Source organism: Benincasa hispida, chromosome 9, assembly GCF_009727055.1.
Source record: "Benincasa hispida cultivar B227 chromosome 9, ASM972705v1, whole genome shotgun sequence".
NCBI classification, from domain to species: domain Eukaryota; kingdom Viridiplantae; phylum Streptophyta; class Magnoliopsida; order Cucurbitales; family Cucurbitaceae; genus Benincasa; species Benincasa hispida.
In genome coordinates this window covers 9834079-9844283 of record NC_052357.1, presented here as the reverse complement: position 1 = coordinate 9844283, position 10205 = coordinate 9834079, and the positions used below count along the sequence as shown (strand labels likewise).

At 35.9% G+C, this 10205-nt stretch overlaps 1 protein-coding gene and 1 long non-coding RNA gene across 2 annotated transcripts; both read right to left on the bottom strand.

Moving 5' to 3' along the window:
• Positions 1-330: 330 nt before the first annotated feature.
• LOC120085668 lies at positions 331-5891 on the bottom strand. The gene is made up of 4 exons (XR_005484013.1): positions 5377-5891; positions 5169-5269; positions 1245-1752; positions 331-1157 (listed from the first exon to the last, which is right to left on the bottom strand). It is a non-coding gene; the product is annotated as an uncharacterized LOC120085668 (long non-coding RNA).
• A 706-nt stretch (positions 5892-6597) lies between these two features.
• Positions 6598-9749, bottom strand: LOC120085667 (transcription factor MYBS3). The gene is made up of 3 exons (XM_039041797.1): positions 9226-9749; positions 7717-7925; positions 6598-7410 (listed from the first exon to the last, which is right to left on the bottom strand). The coding sequence occupies exons 1-3, from the start codon at positions 9554-9556 to the stop codon at positions 6892-6894; spliced, it is 1059 nt and encodes a 352-aa protein (XP_038897725.1). The 5' UTR covers positions 9557-9749; the 3' UTR covers positions 6598-6891.
• Between the last annotated feature and the right edge of the window lie 456 nt (positions 9750-10205).

Genomic DNA, 10205 nt, shown 5'->3' with positions numbered 1-10205 from the left:
TTACACCTTAGTCATCTTTGCACCACATTTTCCAGCTCAATTTTGAAGAAAGAGCTGGAACCATGCATGCATTCTGGTTGCATAAATTGCCTGAATAAAACCACTCTTGATTGAGTAGAAAAGACTATGCAAATAAGTGGTATTTGTTGTGTTCTTCAACAATGCTGAACTAGTGTGTTTTCTCCTCTCAATTCCCAAATTCAAGATTGTTTTGAATCCCACAACTCAATCTAAAGCTCTTGAATAGGAGAAAATTGTAGCAGTATTTCGTTGAAAAAAAGATCTTCAAAATGTAATGAAACCATCTTGATACCCTATGAACATGCTTAATTTGAAGTCACATTTGAGGAATTAGAATGGTTTTCTTCGTGTTTCTGTAAACCAACAAGTAGCTCGATCATAGATTTCTATGTCCTCTAGATGTCATCCTCTAGTGGGACGTACATAAATGACTAACCGAATTCACCCTACCGTAGTTTAAGAGTACCCATGAATCCCAAAGAAAACACGAACCTCTGCTGAATCCAAAGAAAACACAAACCTATGGTGAATTCCAAAGAAAACGCAAACCTATGGTGAAGTCCTGAAGGAGCTCACCAACCACCTCTGGGGAATCTTGTAGGAAACACAACCTCTAATGAAGAAACACAAACCTCTAGTGAATCCGAAGGAAACACAAACCTCTAGTGAAATCTCGAAGAAAGTCACCACCTCTAATGGACATCTAACTGGCAGTAAGTGCAACTATCACTAACATAAATATAACATACGTCATAAACATAGGCTCATAAAATGCAACTACATTCATCATGCTCACAACTTATTTAATCTCATGTGATTCAATACAATCAACCTTATATCCTCAAACGAAAACTAAATTACATAGACAATTCAAGTAACAAGATCACTCACCTCAAGATTAAATCCAAATGACTCAAACAAGTTTATCTTTTCTTTGCCAAGCAAGACCTTGAAAAAAAGACCTAGAATAATAAATTCAAAATTTAAATTAAAACTTTTGGGATCTAATTCCAATTAATCAAATAATCTGAATGTCTCCAATTTAACTTTACCGAAATTGTGGCTCCTAAATTAACTCCAAAATGTAACTTAAACCAAAATTGCTTCAGCGCCTCTCGAAAACTTCAATCTTGCATCTAGAACATTATGGATAATGTTAACTTCATCTCAAAACTAAATGGGTATTCACAAGATAGCAAGATCCCAAAACAACAATTACTTACCAAAACCACCAAAAAAAAAACTTCCCAAACTCAAGATTCCAGCGAAACCAGCGGCCATGAAGCCTGGCGGCGCGAGGGGCAGTGGCAGATGAGTGGGCGGAGCTGACGACGGACGGGATGACCGGCGCGAGCTGTTGTGTGATCGGACAAACGGCTGGGTCTTCAGCGCGTTGGCTAACGAGCGAACGACGGCACAAGCACGTGGACGATGACGCGATGTCCAGCCGACGGTGGAGGCGTGACCAAGCGGACGAACGGCGGCTGGCTCGAGTTTGAGGCGTCGATCTGAGCGGCGGTGACCACGCAACGACGCGCGGCGCTCCGACGGCGCGGCGACGGGTGGCTAGGAGAGACCTAGTGCGTGCGACTCGGACCGTCGACGCGAGGAGGCAAGGACGGCAGCCGGTGGTCTACGCGTGTGAAACTGCGTTGGTGAAGGTCTGGCGTCGGAACTCACACAAAGATGAAAACCCTCTTTTCTTTTTGACTTGCACAGTAACCGAGACTCCTTTAAAAAAAAATAATAATAATTCTATCACTTTTCTTCTCTCTCTCTTTCCCAAAACCACCCTAAACATAAACAAAACAAATAATATATATATATATATATATATATATTTTTTTTTTTTTTTTTTTTTTACATTTTCCCTTTTTCCTTCTCAATTTCCCATGACTACACCACTACAATAAATCCAAACTCAAAATAATCCAAATTAAATTTAAACCTCCAAATCTCTTTTATCAATTTAAATCTTTTCCAACTTAAATTTAAATTCCAAAATATTTTATCCAGACAATTAAACCGACCCACAATCAAAATTTTCAAAATCTCTCAATCCAAACCCCATGATAAATCTTTCACCAATTAGATTCCATTTTCTCTTATCAACTTAATATGAATTAGTTAATTTCTTAAATTTCGCTTGAAAATCAAAATCAGAGAAACGTAAAATCTACTTGAAATTTGGGATGTTACCTTATTTTTATTGAGTTGAGCTACAAATGTTGAGAATGGTATCTAAATCTCGTGTATTCTCGTAATTTGTAAACATTGTATAAACAAATTTTTATTTTATGAGCATATACTCAATCTAATAAACTAAGATCCTATATTATTGTAGGTACAGGTGGATCTTGTTTAAATAATAACTAAACGGTCTATAGTAGATAGATAAGGCTAGGTACTTTATTCTATTCTTGTGAAACTACATATACATGTGAGCGAAGGTATCCTATACAAACAGTTTGTATAAGATCGGACCATGAAATGATTAGCCTCATTATATAACACCGTTAGTAATAGAGACTTACGTTTGACCATAAGTGACCTAGATCCTGAATGAATTGTGAACTCCTGCTCATGAAGCCTTTGATTTATATGGGTGAGTGTGACCAAATTGTCAACCTACCATTTTAGGGATCCGTTTGATTGGGGAGCTGGGAACATAGCTACACAAGACAAAATTCACATGTCGGGATTAGTAGATAAATTGGATTTCGGGGCTTGAACAATGTGGTCACACCCTCTCTTGGCTCGAAAGGGACTCGGTCATAGTTGAACTATGACTTATTGTTCATTAAAGAAATCAATGGTACTAAAGAAGTTAAGGAGTTAGATGTAACTACAGGGCAAAATGATATTTTTGGCCCAACTGTACTTACTTACAATTTATGAAGGGTTATCGCGCTGTTGACTAGTTATATCCAATAGATACAGAAATATATTTGTAGTGTGAAAAGTGCAGCTGTCGGTCTTTAGTAGAATGACCGACAGTTAATGGAAGCTGGGTAATTTAATTAAATAGTTTAATTAATTATTACCTCTAATCTACAAGTCTATAAGGTTTTCTCTGCTCAACAAGGTTTTAATTAAGAATTTCTTTTTTGGATTAATTTGAATCGTTCAAATTAATTTAGGGAATTAATTAATTAATTAATTAATTATATATGATATAATTAATTGTATGTGATATAACTAATATAATGTATTTGATACATTATAATATAAAGTATTTTGAGAAGAAATTGAATATGATTCAAATACTTATTATATGGATGAGATTTATATAATTAAATTCAATATAAATATGATTTATATTAAATACCATAAATAGTTGAGAGGAATTAAATATTTGAATATGATTCAAATATTAATTGTATGGATGTGATTCATATAATTGAATTTTATATAAATATTATTTATATTAAATCCAATGTATTGTTGAGAGAAAATAAAACTATAGATTATATTGTATTTGATATAACATTGAATATATATATAATAAAGTAGTTATTATATATATATTATTTAAATTAAATTAAAATTAACTTTAATTTAATTAAACAACTAGAAGTTTGGTATTTAGTGTACTCTCCAACTTCTTCTCGTGGATAAGAGAGAAAAGTTTTCTGGGAATCCTTCTCTTTTCTCTTTTCCCTTTTCCAAAGCCCACAACTCTTACTTAATTCTTAATCCCTAAAGAGAATTCTAGAGGGTTTTCAATGGTGGTGCCTAATTGGTAATTTCAAATTGAAAACTAAAGAGATCATGATCAAGAGGGATTACATGAAGAAAATTGGTTTTAAGGGTACGTCATTTTCTTCTCTAATTTATTCCCAAAAAGCAGCTTCATCGGTTTCCCTTCAACACATACCTTTTAGAAAATTTAAGTCAAACTAGTTTGCAAATCTATTAAAAGTAAAAGATTGGATAGGTACACAAATCTACTAAATCTTTCTTTGAGAAAGATATATTTTCCAAACAATATTAAAGGAAAATAATACTTATCAATGATTGCTCCAATTTGCGCCTGAATTGTACATCTGATTGTTGTAAATTTTACCTAGAAATATGTATTTACATTAATGGTTGCTTACTATCTCTGGTGTATGTAAATCTTCATCAACTAAGATCGTTGATTATAAAGTCGGAACATTTTCCATAACTCATCTTCTTTGTAATGTAATTTAGCAGGATTATACAAAGTCTACACATACCTTTTTTTTTTTTTTTCTTTTTAATCTTCATCAACTAAGATCGTTTCGTCTCTACTCCTACAACCACCAAATCTCTTTCATCAATATCATCTCCCATTCAACTTGGCTAGAAGCAACATCTCCTTTGTGGAACACACTCCTCGGTTTAGGAAATAAAATTATGTGTAATTCCCCTACTATATGATCAACCCAAAAATAAAAGAAGATTGTAAATATTGTTGATGGTTTTTTTTTTACTCAATGTTGTCTTGAATAAAGGTAACATAAGACATAGTAACAAAGGATTGATACTTAAATAGAAATAAAAATGCTTTAAACCAAATAAAATCGTTTAAATAATTAAAATGATAAAATCCTAATTTTTAAAACCAGAAGAATCTGCAAACAAAATCTCCACACACATATATCTCGAGAATTTTTTTTAAAGACCTAAGAGTGAGGACTTAGTACACGTACACCCTCCATGGATCATGAGAGTCTAAAGCTCAAGGGTAATTTTGGAAAACCAGATTTGGTGGTGGGGCCTCAAGCCAACTGATTGGCCATATTTCATTAATCTTAGAAAATGACCAAATTTCAAAACTTAATCCTTTTTCGGTCCTTTTTCGGTGATACCATCAAACTCAATCCACGAACAACCTTTAACTTTTAACTTGCAGTGAAAAAAAAGATACGCAGATTAAGACATCAATATCGTTGAACTCAAAATAAAAATAAAAAACCACCCGAAATAACGGGAAGGAATAGAATTGAAAGAGGGAAACACAATAATATAATCGAAATATATAATTTCAAATTAATAAATTTTGATAGTTTCAATCCAACTTAATAATTTTAAGATAACACACCTACAAGTAACTAAATTTGAAGCAAATGATTATGGAGCCTAAAAGGTTGCATGCAAACCAAAATGCATTCAAGTCGTACCTGAGAACCTCCTCCGTGCCCATCAAACAAGCCAAAATACTGGACCAGCTGAGAAGCTAAGCACTTGACTTTGGAAGGCAACAGAATCAGCCATCATAAAACTGAAACGACACAAATTAGAAAGATAGGCTACGGGTAAGAAAGAGGGATATTAGCTGTGGAGAAGGGTATTTGCTGCAGCAACGTGTGGAAGAAGGGATGAACATACATGGCAATCTCCACGACGTCGCACGACCAAGAGTTGGAAACCAGAATCAGAATCAATTCAAGACTGAAGCTATCCAAAAATCCAATGCCCATTACGACATATCGTCTGCAAAATTAAGCATTTTTCTCTGAATCAAGATCCAGTTACATGTGGGGTGGCTTCTGCTCATTTGGTAAAACCTGACTCAATATTGGAAGAAAGATAATTTAGGAACAGTCATACTTGAATAAAAACTGATAAAGGAAGTGTACATTCAGAAGAAAACAATAAGATATCAACTAAATCAAAGTACTTAATTAAAAATATAAATAAAGATGAAACAACAGGTGTAAAACCAAGGAAAACTTGGCTTTCGAGTGGCGGCCTCTTTTATGTAAGGAGGTAACAGCATAGAGTACAAGTGGCGGCAGATGGTGTGCTTGTTTGAGGGTCGCTCTAGGTCTAATTTCCAACGTTGCTCATGACAAGTTTCGTGGAGTTCAAAAGGAAAAAGGTGATGAAAAATTGTAGTAAAAAGAATTTTCCAACCTTCAAATACTAAGCCAGGCCAAGATGTCGAAGTTTGAATCTCTATATCCAACATGTTGAACTAAAAGAAAGTGGCAAAGGCCTAAAGTTTGAATCTCTATGCCCAACATTTTGAATAAAAAGTTCTTCGGGCTTAGCTGTCAAAGACTTAACTATCGGAGATGTGATAGTAAAAGTTCAATCTAGAAAAGAACTGGACGGTTTAGATTTCAGCACTTGAATCCTTTGTTAAAAGAAAAACACCCGTCTTTCCTTGCCATTTTTACTATTCAGAGAAAAAAAAAACAGCGGGGTCCATTATTCGTACCAAATCAAATTCTCTCATTCCACTCTTCCTTACTTCAATCATGCTCTAAATTCAAAAATTCATATCGTATCCAATCAAAATTCAATATCCATTCACGTCCAGATGTTCATACACGGAGCACAAGGGTGTGTGTGAACAAAAACAGTTGATCCAAAATTGATTTAACAGACAAATGAAACCTAATCCCATTTCTGGTTATTGAAGAATAATTTCAGCAAGGTTGCAAGAGTTCCCATCTTTCCCCTGCTTTTGTTGAATGGGTGAGGGTTGTAGCTGGTTTAACCGAGTCAGCTTCGTTTGCGTTTCAACCTGCCAGGCAATGGAACAAAAAAGACCCAAAAAAGAAGGGGATTACCAATCAATTCATTGGCTTTAACTTATAAGCATATGAGAAGCTGATCGCAATAGCACTAGACAGGTGTATTAAAACCTAAAAGAGGTACAAAAGCTTATCTACAAAATCAAGTTAGGATCTGCTGATTAACATATTTATTACAATATCTACCTGTTTACAGTTACAAAGAATAAATATACTTAAAGAACTCTCACTAGCCTACTTTATATCAATAAAAACAACCACACTACAGACTTTCTAAGAAGAAAAAAGCTAATTTAAGGGTGTAATTTTACAAGAAAAGCTCATGATGCATGAAGACTGCTCCCTTCTTGATTCAAAGAGCTTAGATTGTATAACTGTCTTCCTTGTTTAACTCTGTACGAGTGACTGGAGCATTTGGATGGAATGCTGACTGTCTTGAGCGTTCACCTACCAATTTTAAGGACAGAGGCGAAGGCTCTCTACGCTCTCTTTCGTGCTCTCGCAGAGTGAGTTGAGACATGCCAACTAGTTCATCAACATTGACTGGTTCCTTTGGCACAACTGGAATTGGCTTTAGGACCACATGATGACACATTTCTACAACATTTTCTTCTTCCATTGGGAATGAACTTGGTGCCCAAATAGGGAAAGGTATAGGCATATAAGCCGGGATGAAACCCGGTATCACAGGTGGGAAACCAGCAACTTCCATCTTAGATGCATCAAGTTCTTTTCCATTTTCTTCAACTGTAGTTTCCAACATATGGAACTCTGAGTTAAGTGAGAGATCTAGTGAAGGTTGTGAACTTGAGTTTGCTGTTTCTTTTGTCTGAGAAGCATGTAAAATGTCATCTTCTGGCACAGGCAGCGGATCAGTTGCCTGAGAGACATGAAACGAAGAAACTCAAAACCTAATGAAGTAAAAATTGTGCCATGCTAGCAGAGGGACACGTTTCTATGGTCACCAATGGGTATATGCATTATGAATTAATATCAAGAGGGACACCAATCTCTCTATTACAATATACAAGACAAATAACATGACCATAGGAACGTGACATAAGAACTAAATAGAATCTAACATGCAAATTTCAACAGAGATGCACGGCCATATTTTGAAACATTGGCTTGAGGGGGGCAGAGGGACACGAATAATAAACTATCTATGTAAGAGTTCAAGACAAACCATTTCCGGAACCATGTCAAAAAGGCTTGATCTTCGCTTTCTTCTTGTTGCATTACTCTGTCGTATGAAATACTTCTGAGCATGGCTTGCCACCTGCGTTGGAGTCCTCGTAATAACAAAATTCCGAGAAATTCCGCGCCAGTCTCCTTTCCCCAGTTTCTGAAGACCAACTAAGAACAATCGATGCTCCTCCTCTGTCCATGGAACACCTGAAAACAAAATTTAAGCTATCAAACAACAGCAATATCATACCTGGTCCAATTATTAGAACTCCAATGCTTGTAGCTAAACAACAAGACACATCTGACTTTGGCCTTCAGGGAGTTCAACAAATGTTGATTCATGGAAAAGAAAGTTAACAATCAAGGGGGTCAAACGTTCCACGATAAAAGCTAAAACAGAGACTTGTACCTACCAAATTATAATAGGCTACAACAATCAAACGAGTAGAACAATTATTTCCAAAACAATTAATAATTTACCATATAATGGCAAGTTTAGGCTCTTACATCACAGCTAAGCTAATCAAACACTTACATCACAGCTAAGCTAATCAAACACTGGCCACAAAAAAAAAAAAAAAAAATGCTAACTAAGTACATACTCTTCAACAACCCAGCCATGTCGCATACTACAGAGTAATTGCATGGCCCACTTCTTTCCTACAGAAGTCTACAAGTTTGTAATTCGACATATCCTGCTCAAGTAGAAGTGAAACTGGTAAATATGTCATGCAATGCAATATTTACCACATAATGAAACCTAAAAGAGTTTCCATCCCCTGCAACCTGTCAACTTAAAATGCAATTATTATCAAATGCCAATCTAATGAAGGCATTAATCCTCTTCCATAGCTTTCAATACAGTGACCATCAAAATAAAATGTAGTTAAGTCCAACCACAACCATTTAGAGGAGAAACAAGTCCCTTATGGAAAAGCCAGCAGGTCATTACTTCTCAATGAATACTTTGAAAGCACTGGTTCATAATCTTTCAGACACGATTGATTAAGGGAAACACAATCGAAAACATATCTGCTCCATGCACATTATCCACGACGAAACTTGTGGCCATAGACCTCACTCTTAATAGTTCAACCGCGAACGTTAGAGAAAGCAGTACAAGTCGTGGAATTGAGAATCTCAATGATTATAAGACACAAAATTCAGGCATCGGAATTCGAACAAAAAATAGAAAGAATGACGGAACCGATCAAAAGAAAAAAGAAAGAAATAGTCAAGGAAAAATCCGAAAGAAAGCATAAAAACTGATGAAACAAGAAAATCACCCAAGCGGGAAGCATTTATCAGAAGACAGCCATGAAATTCATCACAAATATATGACAACAAACGATTGTGGAACAAATCAACTAAACTCCAGAACACAGACATCACGAAATTAAATAGTGTTATCCGAATCACAAGGAAAATCAAACACGAATTTCTCTCAGGAACAAACATTTAAAGACCAAAAGATAATGATACGATTCTGAAACTGTTCATCGGTTACCTTTCTTCCTTTCACCACGGCGATTAGCGGAGCAGGATGCATGGGCAGGATCATCGGACAAAAAGCCATCAGTATCATGAACGGGGTCGGAATTAGGGGAGTCAGGATTGGGCGAGGCGGCGGCGGAAGAAGAACTATGGTAATGTACAGAGAGGTTACCCATGCTGGCGCTTTTCTTGATGAAAGAGCCGTCGGTGAGCCTAACCCCAAAGAGCTTCACACCTCCGCCGCCCCCGCCGGCGAGGGTACCACTGCCAGTTCTGCCGCCGCGGGAGGGGCAGGTTCGGGAGTTATGGCCATTGTTGCTGCAGTGAGAGCAACGCCGAGTCATTGCGATCCGTGACCCGGCGAGTCAGGCCACCGAGTTAGTGAAGAGAGCACAAATGAGAGATGGTGAGAAATGAAGAAGAATTAAGAGAGAAAGAGAGGTTTTTATGATGAAAGAGAGGATTTTGAGGAAGTAATATTTAGGGAAAAATCAAAGCTCTCTGTTCAATCGGGAGAGATTAGCGAAACGCGGGTGTTCGTTGGTAAGACTTTGTCTGTAATGACCATTTTATCCTTTCTTCAGGATAACGTATTTTTCTGGTCTCTCTCCCCACCCTCCCTATCCTTATTATTATTATTATTATTATTTAATTTTCCTTACTATTATTGCTTAATCTCAATCTCAATCTCATGCTCATCCATTTATTTCTAGTGTTACTTTATTCTATTCCCCTCCCCAATTTTTCCAAAAAAGAAAATAAAACATGGAAAATTATATCTATATTAACTATTTTTATTGTATAACATTTAAGTCAATATAAATATCATCAATGAAATTAATGACATCATCCACCAAACTCATATTTTGACAAATCAAACATAAGTTTCTTTTATATTTCTCTTAATTATAAATATAATAAAATGTTGTTACTCGTCAACTAGCTAAAAATGTGTACATCCTAAGATAATATGTTTTATGGGTTCATGTATTT